Source organism: Saccoglossus kowalevskii, chromosome 3 (assembly GCF_978046115.1).
Source record: "Saccoglossus kowalevskii chromosome 3, keSacKowa6.1, whole genome shotgun sequence".
In the NCBI taxonomy this organism is placed as follows: Eukaryota; Metazoa; Hemichordata; class Enteropneusta; family Harrimaniidae; genus Saccoglossus; species Saccoglossus kowalevskii.
This window is the reverse complement of record NC_140643.1, coordinates 15713228-15731443: the sequence shown is the minus strand read 5'-3', so window position 1 is coordinate 15731443 and position 18216 is coordinate 15713228. Positions and strand designations below refer to the sequence as shown.

The following is an 18216-nucleotide window of genomic DNA, read 5'->3' as shown; positions in this document are numbered from 1 at the left end:
ATAACAGCACCCTCTAGAGGTCACAAATAGATATCATAACAGCATCCTCTAAAAATCACAAATAGATATCATAACAGCACCCTCTAAAGATCACAAATAGATATCATAACAGCACCCTCTAGAGGTCACAAATAGATATCATAACAGCACCCTCTAAAGATCACAAATAGATATCATAACAGCACCCTCTAGAGGTCACAAATAGATATCATAACAACACCCTCTATTGGTCACAAATAGATATCATAACAACACCCTCTAGAGGTCACAAATAGATATCATAACAACACCCTCTAAAGATCACAAATAGATATCATAACAGCACCCTCTAGAGGTCACAAATAGATATCATAACAGCACCCTCTAGAGGTCACAAATAGATATCATAACAGCACCCTCTAGAGGTCACAAATAGATATCATAACAGCACCCTCTAGAGGTCACAAATAGATATCATAACAGCACCCTCTAGAGGTCACAAATAGATATCATAACAACACCCTCTAAAGATCACAAATAGATATCATAACAGCACCCTCTAGAGGTCACAAATAGATATCATAACAACACCCTCTAAAGATCACAAATAGATATCATAACAGCACCCTCTAGAGGTCACAAATAGATATCATAACAGCACCCTCTAGAGGTCACAAATAGATATCATAACAGCACCCTCTAGAGGTCACAAATAGATATCATAACAGCATCCTCTAAAAATCACAAATAGATATCATAACAGCACCCTCTAAAAATCACAAATAGATATCATAACAGCATCCTCTAAAAATCACAAATAGATATCATAACAGCACCCTCTAAAGATCACAAATAGATATCATAACAACACCCTCTAGAGGTCACAAATAGATATCATAACAGCACCCTCTAAAGATCACAAATAGATATCATAACACCCTCTAGAGGTCACAAATAGATATCATAACAGCACCCTCTAGAGGTCACAAATAGATATCATAACAGCACCCTCTAGAGGTCACAAATAGATATCATAACAGCACCCTCTAGAGGTCACAAATAGATATCATAACAACACCCTCTAAAGATCACAAATAGATATCATAACAGCACCCTCTAGAGGTCACAAATAGATATCATAACAGCACCCTCTAGAGGTCACAAATAGATATCATAACAGCACCCTCTAGAGGTCACAAATAGATATCATAACAACACCCTCTAAAGATCACAAATAGATATCATAACAACACCCTCTAAAGATCACAAATAGATATCATAACAGCACCCTCTAGAGGTCACAAATAGATATCATAACAACACCCTCTAGAGGTCACAAATAGATATCATAACAACACCCTCTAGAGGTCACAAATAGATATCATAACAACACCCTCTAAAGATCACAAATAGATATCATAACAGCACCCTCTAGAGGTCACAAATAGATATCATAACAACACCTCTGGAGGTCATTAATAGATATCAAAACAGCGACCTCTAGGGGTCATTATCACATAAGGTTCACTTACTTTATATCGAAGCTCTAAACAATCTAATGCATCAATAGCTGGGAAGAGAAAAACATTTAAATAGTTTAACATTTTTGTCAAGAAAATGACAAATGAAGCAACCATTACTGCAGTGCACTCCCCAGGCCTATTAATCAAGGTGGTTTTATCATTCCTTGCCTCAGAAAATAACAAGCATTGATAATGCATAGTCCCAGTTAAGTAACTGTAGTCGATGTAAATGTTCAGTACATGTAGAAATGAAAGATCAATGTTTTTTTAACACTAACACAGATTATAGATTGTGTTACTGTCAGTATAGTATCTACGTGGGAACTTTGAACTGAATTAGACTATATCTTACAGAGGAAATAGCATGAAAAACAAACGCAGCCAGTCAGGTATTGTATCTCCAAAAGAAATATGGCTTGCACCATAACCTAATATGTAAAGTCATCATACAAAGTTTGATAGAAAATGCCCTATTCAACTTTGAACTGAATCAGGCCATATCGCCCCGTTCAGCTCCAAGAAACAGTTTCGGACAAGTTACAGAATGATATTTTACGTTATTTTGACAAAATGGCCACCATTTCGACAAATTTGATCAAATCTCAATACAAAACATGGTGCTGTGTTATCTTGAAGTGTAGTACCTATGTCCAAACTTTGAACTGAATCAGGCTATATCTTATGGGGGAACCAACACAAAAACGGAAAAAACAAAATTGCCGCCAGTCAGCCATCTTGGACCGAATCTCGAAAAAAAACGTGACGTGCACCTATAACCGAATATGCATGATCCCCATACAAAGTTTGATTGAAATCGGCCTGTTCAGCTCCGAGAAACAGTTCTAGACGCGTTTAAATATCAGAATTTAGCAAACTTGAGGGACAAAATATTTAATCGAATCATAACAAAAATTGGCGTGCATATGTAAGTCATTGTCTGTATACCAAGTTTGAGCGAGATCGGTTAAAGGGTGTCTGAGAAATGGTTCCGGACGGGCACACGAACACACGGACTTCATCCGAACGGGGACTAATAAAAGCTATTGACACATTAATTATCTCTACTCTAACATAATGGATAGTCATATTAAGTAAATTAACCATCATGTATCAGGCATTAACCAGGTGAGAAAACTGTTACATATGAGTTAATAGAGAACAGATCAGCAGATGACAACAGAGAACAATATATGTATATGGTACTTACAATTTCTTTTAAACGCTAAAGGGTAATACTTGAGTGCAAAGCTGAGGTTTTCAGCGAATTTGGTCTCTCCATAGACAGCTGCTTGCAGAGCTTTAGCCAAGATGGAATTCAGAGACATCGGTGACAACAATTCTACCGGAGTAGCTCCTTGGGCAAGCTGAAATAAATTCAATATTTAATAATAATTGGATCTGTGGAGCTATAATTCTGTTCAGTAGATATATGATGACAAATGTGATTGGTGGAATTTTGGTGAAACTTTGATGCTTCAACTTAATAAATTGATTGGTGAATACTTTATAAAGAGACTGCAAATTGTGGTTGTCAGCAGACATGTTACCATAGTAACACATTTGGTGCATTATTGTCGTCAATGCAAGTTTTCTCCACAGAATGGATTGAAAGACTGTCAGAATAACAATATACAGGACTAAACTTACCCGTTCAAACAACTGATGACACAATCTATGTCCAAACTCTCCGTCCTCCAGAAACAGAAAGTGTCTGAGTGATTCAAAGTGTCTATCAATGTTGAGATCGACCATGAAGTAATCTAATATGCTGCGGTTTACCAGGTTAATCCTGACAAAAATGATATTACAGAATGTCAGTCACTGAATAGTTGCAAATAGAGCTTAGGCTGAGTATTGAATGCTGAGAAGAATAACATTAGAATTAAAAAACTTGCGTGAGAAACAACATTTCTACATTTAGAGGGGGGATCAAAGTACAGTGCACAAAACATCGTGCTTCTACATGAAATGGCAAAAATGTATATATGATGCATACAGTAAAGGTAATGTTTTTTAAAGTGTTTGAAAGTCATGGTTGCGTAATTGTCACATTGCATATAATAGCAATTTATTCATTTGTGAAAGACATATTTTGAAGCATCGTAACGGGAAATTGGTTGAAATAAATGCGACTCAATATGACAATATGTTTCACAATGAAGCATTTTTCTTGTTGAAAAATTTAAGGCATGCATTTTTCATGTTGAAAAATTTAAGGCATGCATTTTTCATGTTGAAACATTTTTATTAAGTTTAAATGGACAATTATCAGGGTCATTTCCATGCTTCCTGAGACATCCAACATTCTAAAGTTCCGTCACAAATTCCAACATAGCAGGAAAGTACGGCCACGGCACAGGTGTTTAAAAAATTATAGAGATGCCGAGGTAAATGCCCAGTCATTATTATTGATATTTCAGAAAACTTGCTTACTGAGCAGTTAACGTTGACGTGATTGACCTCTTCAATATGACCGGTAAACAGTACAACTCTGATGCTTGTATGTTATCGTCTTCAGTCAACGCTAGACCATAGTCACCTAGTTCGGACGATACAGGGGCTATACCAGCATTAGCTAATAAATCAGTTTCTGGTGCATTATCTGAAAATGACACAGATAAACCTTGAAATCAATTGGATGTACACTGTAATATCACTGTAACAGGGCCTTGAACGTTTACTGGAACCTTAACCCACAACATGCTGTTAAATACTGTTAGCGTCCTTGTAGCTGTACTTTAAACTTTTCACCACCAGACTTTCGCCAAAATTTGTCTGCACTTTTTTCTTACATTCTTCAATATTTCTGGAAATGAACCCCAATAAAGCCAACAGACAAAATTTGAGTCAATTTTTGGTTTTTACTCAAAAAAATTGGCTATTTTTGTCCCAAACTTCTGAAGAAGAGTGCAGACTATAAATGGTACTATATTGTGAATTTTGATGGGGAAAAAAGGGAACTGTTGGTGAAAACGTTAACTATCAGTAAACCAGATAAAAGTTTTGGATAACAAATTGACTTTTAATTACACATACAAATGTACGACATGATACACAAATGTTGTTGTTCTCATTTTTTTCAGAAACAGGTACTATATCAAGCATACAAAACTGTTGTTAAAAACATTGAAATATGAATGTTAAGCATACGTACATTATGGTTGAAATCTGATTATTCTGTGAACACCTTTAACAGATAGTCAACGATAAATTTTTGCAAATTTGGCAAGATAGGAAAAATCGCACAAATTTTTAGCAGTGAATTTCACTGCAGAGGGACTTCACAGTGATGTTCGCAAAATTTCTTTGCCATGATAACCCAAACAATCATCAAATCCAAAACTGTGATTACAGGGGGTCATATCATCATCTATAGAACATATAGAGATACATATGTATATAAAGAAGTCAGATTTTCTGAAACTCTGATACTTACTTAGGACATCAAAGTTAACTCTCAACGGTTCCACCACATCACCAAGCCATACATGGTAAGACTGGTGGACAGAGTCTCTGTCATCATCAATGTCCCCATCATAGGTATCTACAATTAAAATAGTTTTAAAAAAAAACATAGTTAAACTACACATGGCTTGCCCTGTGTAAGGGCGGGCAGATCATAGCATGGGGTGTGGATATTATTACATAGGTGGGGACAGATCACAGTATAAGATGAAGAGATGAACTACAAAGGGTAGGGAAGATCACATATGATCGGAAGATCATTGCATAGGGTGGGGAAGATCATCTATCCATGCAGATTAACCATATATAGAAGTTGGACAGTAACCACCCAATTAAAATGTAGAAAATAAATATGAAAGTTACTAACAATTAAAGTCTCCCCACTTGTCCAGGAAAATGGACATTGTAGGTCTTCTTTTTGAAATTTCTAACTCTATCTTTTGTGTGTAACGTATATCAGATTTTATGAGATTAAAGCATGGTAGTTCCTTTTTTTAATTTACATGATAGATATTTTTTTTAACAATTATAATTATATGGTTTAGTAGAGGGGAGAAGTCCTTGTCTCCTAATATAATCTGTTTTGCTAACAATGTTCTTGGACATCCTAGTTTTGTTCCCTATAGATTAAAAATTGATGTCCAGAGGACTTTAATAGACTCGCATTCAACAAAAAGATGCACTAGACTCTTGGTGGTACCATGACAAAATGAGCATAAATCTGACGATACTAATGGTGAATTCATATGGAATAACATTTCATTTGTGTACAGGATATTGTGGTTTAATTTCCACTGAAACTCCCGTAGTTTGCTGCATAGAGTTACCAAAAAAGGCATGGAATAATGAAATTCCCAATCCTTGTTATCCAGATTACACAAAGTATTAAAAAAGAGTTGGTGAGAAGGTTAACATGATAAGAAAATCAAAGAAAATGATGAAAAAAAGGCAAAAAAATAAAATAATAGAAGCTATGCCATTTCTACCTAACCACTTCAAGACTTACAGAGTCGGTTATAATCATAGATGTTACTTACTAGTGATGAGTCCCACCCAGCGAGTTTGCAATGTCAAATCTGAACTTACCTTTGTTGAAGAGTCCAGGGTACATCAATGCTTTTGCTCGCATTCCCAAATCTTGTCCACGACTTTGTACTTGATCCATGCCACTTTCTCCATCTGATCTTCCTCGTTTGGACAGCTTAGGCATTCCATACACAAGATTCAGATTTTTGGAATCAGAGGGACGTCCTGCGGGTTTGTTCCGTGACTGCACGGCCGTTGGTTCCTTGTGCCAGAGATCGCCAGGTTCTGGATACATCATCGACTGAACTGAGGAGTCAGAGGGGTGAAGCAACAGATGACGCTTCTGTTGGACAAACACAACAGGATTGAGTGAATAATCGACATCAGCTCCACTATGTGTCTTTTTCCCGGGAGCGTGATTACTAACATGCACGAGATTCTGAACCCTAGAGTCTGATGGATGGGGTTTCGGACTGACTGATACACCAGTATCATTAGCAACCACTTTGATTTTGTACATCTTCTCAGAAGACTTCAGTGGTAACCCTGGAAGACCAATATCATCACCGCCATCTTCATCACTCTTCTTTCCATCCATTTTATTGAGCAATCTCTTTGTCATTTCATATTCTTCTATGTATCTCGCGTTCTCAGGATACAAAACAGAACTGACAGTCGAGTCACTGGAATGGCCGTACATACTTCGTACTGGCAGATTCTCACCCACTCCTTCAGTGGAATAAATCACATGTCCTGCTGAAGCCTCACTGGCATGGCCAAATTCATTCGCCCTTGGCATGTGAACTGCTACAACATCATCAAAGGCGCCAGAGTCTGAGGGATGTCCGTAGATGTTAGGTAATGGTCTGGATTCCTCAGCACCCTCAGAAGAATAAATAATGTTCCCTGCTTTAGCATCACTAGCATGACCAAACTCACTGGGCCGGGGCTTTGCAGAGTCATCTTCTCCAATAACATCATCTCTTCCTGATAGTTTTGAGTCAGATGGATGGCCATGGACGTTAGCAGAAGGTCTTGGGTCTTCAGACCCTTGCGTAGAGTATATAACACAGCCAGCGATGGAGTCGCTAGTATGACCATGAACATTAGGTTTTATTATATTAAGAACATCCTCGACTGAAACACCTCCGGCAGTGAAAGTGGATTCAGATGGATGTCCGTGTGCATTAGTAGAAGGTAGATTCTCATTGGTTTTGGTGTTTTTCGCATCAGGATAGAGAATATCACCAGCAATGTCATCAGAGGGATGCTGTGCAGTTGGCGGTTCATTCAACACATCATGGCTCTGAGTCGGAAGGGATGAACCAATGTCAAGTAGAATGTCATCTAAGGTGGCTTCTCCCGATGTCTCTTCCAGACTTTCATTCACTTTTCCGTCTTTTGGATCCTTTGGTAGAAAATCATTAATTGAGAAGTCTAGCAAGTTCATGGGAACTTTACTCTGACTTTTTGCAGGGCTGGGCATATCTCTGACTAATGATAAGGCATCTTCAATATTTTCATTAGGTTTTCCATCCTCTATGATAGTTATATCATCCAAAGTTATGAGGTTATCGACAACATCTTTTTTGGCAGAATGCTCATTACCTGCCACACTGTTGGATGCAGCATGCTCTGTTTTAACTTGTTTTTCTTTGTGTTGTTCCTTAGGTCTCACAGAGGGTGAAGACTCTTTGGAGATGCCAGGTGAATCATCTTGGTCCACAGGTTCCTGGATATTTGGTTTTAGAAATGTGCTCAATGGAATATCTGGCTGCCCAGGTACAATAGAATTTGTTGGTCTTGATAATCTAGCAGAAGTTGGCATAGCAACGGATGAAGAAGAAACTTCCTGCTGTAATCCCAAGGCTCTTTCAAGGGCATTCTTCTTGTCTTCCAAGGCCTGTTTGAGGTTGATTTCATTTTGTCTCATAAATTCAATTCGGGCATCATCGAGTTGATGACGCCTGATCTTCCAAAGTGCACGCAGCTCTCTGATAGCAGCTTCTGCCGACAACTCATTGTAGTATTCAATTATCTCTTCCCTGTTAGAAAAAACCAACCAATAATAAGTATACTTTATTAGAAGTGTATATTCAATATAAGCCAAGAATTGTGCTTATTGTATGCAGAACCGTTGTTACTAAGCAAATATAAAAAGTCATCGTTAATGACACAGTCCCTGTTGCATATGGCCGAAAAACAAGATGGCTGAATTGTTATGGACGTGTATTGCTAAATGCATAACATTTAAAATCAAATTGGATATGCAAATCACTGGTCAGATGACCAGGTAAATGGTTTCTGAAGTGTATGGTCAGTAATTGAGAGTGAATAACAGACTAATCTATTATCATGCAACACAAAAGTCAGATTTATCACACAACTTCAGAATTTCCAACTATACGGTCACAAACTTTATATTCCTATTTGCTATTTCTTGTATTAAAATATTATTTTTTATTAAAACTCAGGTAAAGTACATGTCTCCAGCATTGTAAGCAGGTGCTAGCTTATTTGTTATGGCATTACCCAATGACATTCTTTCTATTAAACAATGTTTTCATGGAGGAACACTAATGCACTTTACAATGAATGAACGAAGCATACATGTACCGGTATGTCAAACACGACATAGACAAATATGATGTATGTGTCAAATATGAATGAAAATGGTCCATAAGTCTTGGAAATATAGTAGTAAGGCACAACAAATCAAGACAGCCATGCTTGCATAATATACCGGGTATGCAATCAAGGCACATCCATAATACTAAATTCTCAAAAAACAAATGGCTGCCATGGAGTCGTATGATGTATGTACCAAATTTTGAAAAAAAACTGACAAATCAGACAATGCATGTCTAAGATACAATATTAGAAAAATAATGACTGCCAGTCGGCCATCTTGGATCAAATCACTAAACCACTCCATGTGCTTATGTAATACACATGCAAAAAATGAATTTGGTTTCAGAAGGTTCTGAAATTTTCTAACCGGAACTAATAATCAGCATAATTAAAAATGCTTAGAAGTTATGAAAACATGCTCAGTACACTGATTATAAATGAGATAAATAATGATTCTGCAGAGATCATTGTGATGCTAAAGTGTGTTCCTAAGCATAATCCCTGACAAACAAACTAACTCATGCATGCATAAGTAATACCTTAAACCATTTAATCTTTGCTGCTATTTATCACGATTTAATGATTTTATGGCATTTGTGAAGAGTCACAACCACTCGGTGTAGTAGGACCAGATCACTGGCTCGCAAATTTCCCCAAAATTAGTCTCTGGTTCAGTTCTGTGATCACAACAATTACAGTTACTGAGAGAAATATTACACATGGCTTTACCTAGTCTGTTTTTCAAGCTCACTTGCAGCATTTTTTTCGTCTTGTTCCTTTTTAATGATGTCCTCTACTCGTTTTTCGTCCTCTTCTTTTTCCTTTTCCACTATCATCGCTCGTCTCTGCACAGACTTCTCCATCTCCTCTTTCAGTTCCTGGAAATGTTTCCTTTTCTTCACATCAGCTGCCATTCTCTCCTGCTTCATTTCATCTGTGTTAATAATGAATGTAACAAAAATGATACTTCTACTTTTCCGTAAAAATTTTTTTTTTGGTACCATTCTGTTGTTAATATTTGGCTAGTCTCTCTGTACAATAGCATATGCTGGGGGTCAAATGATACATTACCGGTAATTAATTATTCACAACTCTGAATTTTCTCGGACAAATAAGTAAAAGGAAAAGGAAAATAGCAACATATGTGACTGTTGTGGCATTGCAATAATTTAGTATTATTCAGCCAATAACCTTCCTAGAAATGCACAACAAATCACTGACAAGCTTCAACACAGTAATGGGATTATGGCTGAAAGTGATGTGATTGTATGAGGTCAGTGATCCATCCACATTTCATCTCTTTTATAAACTCTACTGACAAACTCTATAGAATTGCTGCTAAGATTTTTCCTCCATGGACAGTGGGTAACCATGATGTTGATTGGCTGATAATTATATTATGCAAATCTAAATACGCTAATTGTGTAAAGCAATGGTTGACAGTTGTATTGTATTGACAGTTGTAGCCATGGATTATAATATTATAAAAGACAAAATCCACAATGTAATGATGATAACACTGATTCTAATATCAAAAAAAAAATATAGATTCATTTTGATTTCAAAATAAAAAAGGTGATCTATAATAAATACCTTTTATTCTCATCAACTCTTTGGCTGCAGTTCTTTTTGCAGTGACCAGCAGCTGCTGCTTTGCCAACTCAGCTCTAATTTCCTAATGTGACAGCAAAGGTGAAAGTTTATGTAAAACTATTCTAAAATGATCTTATCAACAGCCACATAATTTGTACCCATATTTTGGGGGGGGGGGGTGTTGGAGTAGGGGGAGGGGCGTTTGGGCAAGCTGTTTTTCAAAAAGAAGTTGAAAATAAATATTTTTTACCCAAAATGATAAAAATATTCACTAAAATTAAAGAAATGAAGTTAAGGTCATCAAATGGACAAATCTAATAGACGTCCATCCAAGGTACCTACACATATGAAAGAAAAGAGGATTTGCCATTTTAAAGAAGTTGAAAAAAGCATTTTTTTTTTCAAAAAATATTCACTAAAACTAGTATTGAATATTGAAGATATCACCATGAAATGAACAAATCCGATAGACAACCATCCAAGGTATCTTCCTGAAAAATATCATTAAAACCATATGGATAACATTTTTAGAGAGCAAGTTGAAAAAGTGAAGTTGATGTCGTCTCCTATTAGTAATATATGATTGTTGCTTGACTTTGTTGACAGTGCTAAAAATACTGTTTATTATAGTATTTCCCATCATAATCATAGTTTAAAATACAATTATACATAATCACATTGTCAGATTTTGTTTTCTAAATATCTTGCTGATTAGTCAACCACCTTCTATTGTCAACAGTGTAAAATAACATAAAGGCCAAAAAAACGTCCATTTAAAAAAAAAAAATAATTCAGTGCTGCGATTTTCTCTTTTAATGAAATTCAAGAAATTCGATCTGCACATGCATGAACAAGTTATTGTGCCACCAAAGGCAAGTGATATCTCTCCTTTTGTTTTTCAAACAGAAATAACCTGAGTGCTGCGTTTTAAAGCTGACATTCACGCAAACCAGAAACAGATCTAATTTTTGTGTTGGCCTTAGTCAAACCTGAGTCATTTGGGTATGAACACTTTTCATAAAACAATTTTAAATGCAATCACTTGAGTCTTTATATCCATACCTTTTCCTCTATGGACATAGACTTGAGTCGTGCAATCTGATTCATCACAGTGATATAAACATTCTTACGATTCTGCACAGAACGTAGTTCGTCAACACACAGTGTAATCATCAGACGGGGTATGTCTACTTCAGAGTTGCATAGATGGTGCTGTGTAGTAAACAAACATTCAAGACAATTATTTCTCTATTTAGCAATTAGACCAGATCCAACATTATGTATGAAAACAAATGTAAAAACAGAACAAACCAAGGTTATAATGTAGTAGTGGCATGAAAACATCGTGTGGGTTTCAACAACTGCGTAACTTTTTTTTCGATATTTCCATGCTCAATAATGTGCTATACACAATTTTGATGAAATAAGGATATCTCAATGCCCTGTTGCCCCCTGAAAGATCAGCATTTTGATATGGATTGTTTCCCCTCACACTTTGGCATCTGTGAAGATTTTCACAGGACCATATATCCTTTGATGCACAACCACAACTTTGTATTTTTTTTTTATATTCACAATGAGCTGCTAGTTGTCATTGACTATAATTCTGCATAACAAATTTTTTTTTCACAGATACTAAGCTAACACAACTTTTGTTAACATAAAAAAAACAGAAGGAGTTGAATGTTAACAGAATACTTCACTTACCCCAGCATTGCACAGCTTCAACACATTGATTGATTTACCGCATATAAATAAATCATTGGCAAGGTCCTTTAAAAACACAGGTACGCTATCATTTGCATTCTCCGCCGTCATTTCAAATCCTTTGGTCCAGTAGTGTTTATCTACACAAGACAAGACAAGTATGAACAGATTTATCAGACCAGTATGTCTTCTACTAAATACATGAGATTCTCAGTAAATATTACACCACACGAGTCCATTTATAGGCCAGTCACAGTCTATGCTAAAAACCAAGAACTACTGTATAAATTACTAGGCTGGGATTCAAAGTTATTAATCTCAGGACACAAATTAAATGAATAAACATGATCTTCAACAATGCCTCTCACCTCTGAAATGCAGGTAACTATCATTGACTTGAATCATAAATTCGCCAAACGGATCCCTACAGATTCCCTTAAATGCCCAATCTTGTACAAACCTGAAATACAACAAATGTCATTAACTACATGTATCTTATTGCTATGACACATGATTCATGGGACACATGTACATGTACAGTCAAACCTGTCCATAGTGACCACCTTCGCATAAATACCATCTGCCTATAATGACCACCTTTATATAAAGACCTCTTGCCTATAATTGACCACCTTTATATAAATAACACCTGCTTACAGTGACCACTCTTGTGCAGCCCCTATGCAACTTACATATACATGTAAAGTGACCTAGATATAAAGACCATCTGTCTAAAGTGATCAATAGAAACCATTTTGGCATCAAATAAACTTGACGTGAATAAGGCCAGACTTTTTTTATTGCTTGTTTCTCGAGTTTTTATAAGGCAATTGTTTTGAGGAGGGCGGAAAAAAAATAAAATTAATGCTTTTTTTCCATTAGATTTGTGTGATTCTCAAAGAATTGTAAGTGAGATCATTGATCGGAAAAAAGAAATGAAATAAAATGTTATTGCATGTATAACCTTGTTTCTCATCTGCTGGAGACTTCGGTACTTTGATCATGATACCCCCATGAAAATGCAACTTGGGTTTGTTATGCGGCGGGCGAAAAAAAAATGAAATTAAAAATAAGGTTTTTTTAGCAATTTTTTGCCCTTACAAGTCGGCGGGTGCGAGAAATCACGCTGTAGTAAAATTTAATTTGTATTTCATTTTCGGCTCCTGTTCATTCGGCGAGTTCCCGAAACAAGGAATAATAAAAGTCTGGCCTAAAGACAAAAATTAAATGTGACGAGTTTTACATTACCCCAATCAAGATAAACATGCATATATTTATTTTTTCCCGTTTTTAAATATCTGTTGACAAATTATCATATTTTTATTCACAAATTAATTAATTAACCTCTTTACAAGACCATCTGTCTGTAAAATAATAATTCCTTGAAAGTACTTTGGATGGTAATATTAATGTCCAATGTCCTTAAATTTTGAGACCTATGAAAAAAATTGTTCAATGTTTTCTTCAGAATAAAATTGAAACAAGTTATGGTCTATCAGTATATGGTGGTATGCAATGTGACTTCTGTGAAATGACATCCAACCAAGACACACACAAACCAAAAAATTCTTATTTTCTTTTTTTTAAACATGTATGATAGATATCCAAAGTACAACTGTCTGTCAATTCTTGACTCGCGTTGTTGATACTTACATGAGATACGGACCACAGCTGACTTTGAGTAGAGACAATAACATCATGTAATTATCTGAATTACTGCAATCTAATGCCTCTTGGTAAACATAGGATAATAACTGGATACCGATAGGGAACGGATCGGCAGTATCACCGGGTTTGGTGCCTTTCCTCTTGTTACACATACACAGTTCAGATAGATATCTAAGGTTAAAAATTTGGAAAACAATTATAAGTCTGAATCATTCAATAAGAAACTTCTTATTCATGGTACCACACTTCACCTATTGATATGAATACCCCGGTAGTATAAAACAGCAATAACAGGCGATTAAATAATTGTGGGGTGGTACATATTGTTTATAAATTCAATCATTACCGGAAAAATACCAAATATTTAAGACGTTCACACTGTTGATCTTGTCAGAGTTGTCATCAGATCACATTATAAAATCTATGACATTGGATTTGATGTCGATTTCCATATTTCATGATGATGATGATTATTATGATATTCATTTACTTTTTTTTTATCAAATGTGTAATATTCGATAATCAGTAATTAGCAACATCATCAATTAATGGTTTTAAACTAGGGGTTAGAAGAACTATCATGCTATTTTGCAAACAAATATTGATGTTTGTTTCTGGTAGCATAGTGGTCATTGCTTCAGGCTCATGATCGGTAGACCCAATTAAAATTCTACCTTAGGCTGATCACCAAAAAGGGTTGATCCCTACCCTAGGTGAGTGGGCCACAGACTTAATGGGATGGCTGATTCCACTGGACGAGATTCATTCACTCAGAAATGTACCTTTGGGGGAGCCATGGTTAAGGTCCACAGGTGCTGGTTTGACCGAGCCTGGTTGACGCCAGGAAAGCACACTAAATTGGCATTTGATAAGGAGAACATAAATATGGCTTCTGTGGTAATAATTCACTATGTTTCAGAACTATCACTTGCAATTTGCACATGAAAAAAAATTCGGGAAAGACAACAGTGACATTCGATGTTTGGCACAAAAACATTTTAAAACAAATTTTGATTTGCATTGCTTTTGCATTTGCATTGAATTACCCTTTCTGACATTATTCTTACCTCAACTGAGTGGCCCACTTCTGATACAAGTTATACAACAAGAGTACAGTGACATTCTTCCCTGTAGGTGCACCGAGTACCATTGACTGGTAGATACGTAGGTATTTCAGAACACCACTTGAGAATGCCTGGAAGACCAGTCCTGCAGAGTAGAATGATGACATGGTATCCTGTGTGCAGAATGTACTCAGCTTCTGAAAGTTAGTTCCCATACTGGAAAATTGTTGTAGAACGCACTGGAAACTCTCCGGAGATGTACCTGACATGTGAGTGCCAGACTGGATGATGAAAAGTTCTTTTGACTAAAAATAACAAACAAAAGGTCAATGATGAAAAAACAAGGAACATAATTGTATAACATTTTCATCGTTTTAATATATTAATCATAAAGTGATTAGTAAAGCGTAGTATGCAGACTGTGTATAAAATATGATGTAGAAAAAACAATCTGTAAATCTTATAATTGGTAAAGAATTAATACAGACAAATACAAATAATAGAAAACAATTTGTAATCAAAATGAATTATAAATAAATCAATGAACAGGTGACACAAAAAATAAGATAAAACAAAATCCAACAAAGTAGTCTAAGGTTTGTCTTGATCAGAGTTGTATAAAAATGTGATATACAATAAAGTATATCATTATAACTACCTTCATAGTGTACATTGGATGAACAAAAACATGTCATGTAACATGTATGGCGCCCTCGCTGGCCAAACTGCAAATATGTACATTTGTCGTAGAGAGCGTTGTATACAACAAAACCATAAACAACTTGCAGATCAAGATATAAATCTAAATTTGGGAATATATCATCTTACCTCATCATATTTATAAGTGTCGGAGGGCACTGCAATCATCACATTCACACTGTCTTTGACTAATTGCTGCTGGGTTAACTGGTTCAAATCCGGTTTTCTGAGACTTGGGTCGATATTAGAAATATCCTGGAGACGAAGCTTGTACACTTCGTCAAGAACTTTGGCCCCAGCCTCAGATACGTATGGGCGTTCTATACGTCTGGGTGTTCTGAAATGATATTTCAAATGTAGAATTTACGGTCATTCCAAATTGTGTAAGTTCACAAATAAAACAAAATATTTCATCTAGTGACGAACACTGATTTTTAATGTTCACAGTTTGTGTTTATTTTTTCACATTTTTAGTATGGTTGTATGATACTACATGTTTTTTGCTAATTTGTAAAAACCTTTATTTTGGTACAAGTCAATACAATTGTTATTGTTATTCAATTTATCTGGAATTAATTACAGACGTGATGGTTTGTTATATTTTGTCATTAAATGTGAATCAAGTGATACCATAAACCCTCTCTATTGTGATATATATGGTAAATTAATGTTTGAAACAGAACAGGGAAAAAATGCACTAGAATTTTAATGAGCAGCTTCTAATCTTAGGATAAATTACTTGCGTTATATATATATTTGGCATAGTCAGTAAAATATGTTTATCCATGGAGCGAACTGGTACAATTGTCCGCAACAAGTACGGTCAGTATTGTGTCCATGTCAGTTCATAAATTCATGGAACACATTTTTTGGTTAAGTTTGTAAAGTCTGTGAGACTGCAATTTATCAAAATATGATGAAAGTATTAAATCAATAATGGCAAAATTGTTTTCTACGAAGGCATCTGAAAACCACAGTTCCTCTATCACTGTGTCAAAACTAAAGTCGGGGCTAATGCTACGACTCCGACGCTACGACCACCGTAACATTGTCAGCTGACGGCATTGCGGGGAAATTACGGGTATTTACCGCTGCTGATATCTTACTTTTCTGTGACAAAATGCACACATTTCGAACCCCCGGTTAATTAAAAATAAACGATTATTTTAGAAAATACACCGAAGCACAGTGCCTTGAGGGATTGTGGGCGAAGCAGGCAGCGAGGTGTTGTTTTTAAACACCGCAGATAATCATGCACTCAACGCAGCCATCTTGGTTACCTCAATCAGATTTTCTCCTTGTCACCCAGCATGCATCAATTGCGATATCGCAACGTGCACTGTGTCGCCTTGGGCGACGGTCTTAGGTACAAGGCACTCTATGAATAGGGTATTTTCAGAGGTCAGGGTTCGTTTTTTATAAGCAGTCTCATCTGCAGATGAATAGCCTTAAATAATCAGCGCGAGTCCATTTAATTAAATTTTCTGTTTTGATATTTCATGTCACTGGCAAATGAATAAGAAAAACTGCAAATAACCGATGTGCAGCAAATCGAAATAAATTTTTATGGCATACGCTGCATTTTTTTCCCGGATTTTGCGATGCCGCACTCCTGAATGAACTTTTTGAAAATTTAACGCGCAACAGTAGTAAAGGCTTGAACATAGTAGGGTAAGTCTCAAGTGCAACTTTGTATCAACAAATGTTCGTCTTTTGATACTTATTAGCTGTCAGAGACACATATGAATTGTCCAGCCCATGGAGGTAAAAGGTCTCTTTTTACCTCCATGTCCAGCCCAATGAAAAGTCTGATTCACGTCCTCTGCTCAATTTGTGACTCGAGCATAACAGTTTATCAAAACAAAACAATTTATTCAGCACGCTGTTCACCAATATATGAAAGAGTGTTTTTTTTAGGCAAGACACACGGTAAAATGACTACTGTACACCAATAAATCGACACATTTTAGAGACAACTATCTAGTTTTCAAAAAGCAATGTAAACTTTATCAATCCTAAAAATAAACAACAGCTTGAATGAGGTGTGAATGAGATTGCCTATTTGTCAAAATTAACCTGATCTGATCAGAGTATTGACTGAAAGGAGACACAATCGATGAGTCCCAATATGGACTGTATTTATGCAAATGCACGTACCTTCCAATCGTTTCCCATGTATGGTTTCTGTTGGGTTGAAAATGTAATGCAGCTTCCCAGATGTCTTCTGTTGGCTCAATGGTATGTTCAGCAATGGACGAACTTGATATGGATTCGTGGTAGCCCTCATCGTCTCCAGGGCTCTGTCAAGGAAAATATTGATGACTATCAGTAAGATTTACTGAGGCGTCAAACATTTAAAATCATTGGGGGAAAGAGCATGAACAGTGCAATTTTTTCATGGTGTCTTGTCTGAATATTTTCACTTTTCTTGAATGTGCCAACATGTCCAGCTTGCAAATTTTATTTTTAATAAATCTTCCAGCCACCCTTCGTGATTTCAATTGGTTTGATTCCAACAATAAAAATAGCTGAATTGAACATTGAAAAAACATTGCACCATGATAAATACCGGTAAGCCAGAGATGAAACAGTTCCTATCATAAAATAGCAAACAAAGCAAAAAAAACAGTCAGGTAATTAAATTACAACCTTGCTAATTGAATTGCATAAAAATGTGTGACAGTAAGTAAGATGTACGTGTGAAATTTTACTCTAATCACTCAAGACATATCAGATGCAATTCCACAACAGCATTCATCAAAATACAAGCCATGCATGCATGGCATAATTCCCATTAGTTATCAAATTTAAGATGTCATAGTTTTGTTCATAGTAATATAGTTGGAACATAAACATGTCAG

At 36.0% G+C, this 18216-nt stretch overlaps 1 protein-coding gene across 1 annotated transcript in view; it reads right to left on the bottom strand.

The window, feature by feature from the left end:
* Positions 1-18216, bottom strand: part of LOC102802576 (gamma-tubulin complex component 6-like) — a 32662-nt gene that overhangs the window by 6073 nt on the left and 8373 nt on the right. Inside the window, exons 8-22 of the mRNA XM_085496817.1 lie at positions 17513-17655; positions 15485-15692; positions 14660-14961; positions 13578-13763; positions 12293-12384; positions 11925-12064; positions 11280-11429; positions 10218-10299; positions 9354-9558; positions 6054-8038; positions 4939-5046; positions 3936-4104; positions 3150-3291; positions 2710-2866; positions 1512-1549 (exon numbers count right to left, since the gene is read on the bottom strand). Of these exons, the coding sequence (XP_085352943.1) occupies positions 1512-1549; positions 2710-2866; positions 3150-3291; positions 3936-4104; positions 4939-5046; positions 6054-8038; positions 9354-9558; positions 10218-10299; positions 11280-11429; positions 11925-12064; positions 12293-12384; positions 13578-13763; positions 14660-14961; positions 15485-15692; positions 17513-17655 (4107 nt within the window). The remainder of the gene's footprint in view (positions 1-1511; positions 1550-2709; positions 2867-3149; positions 3292-3935; positions 4105-4938; positions 5047-6053; positions 8039-9353; positions 9559-10217; positions 10300-11279; positions 11430-11924; positions 12065-12292; positions 12385-13577; positions 13764-14659; positions 14962-15484; positions 15693-17512; positions 17656-18216) is intronic.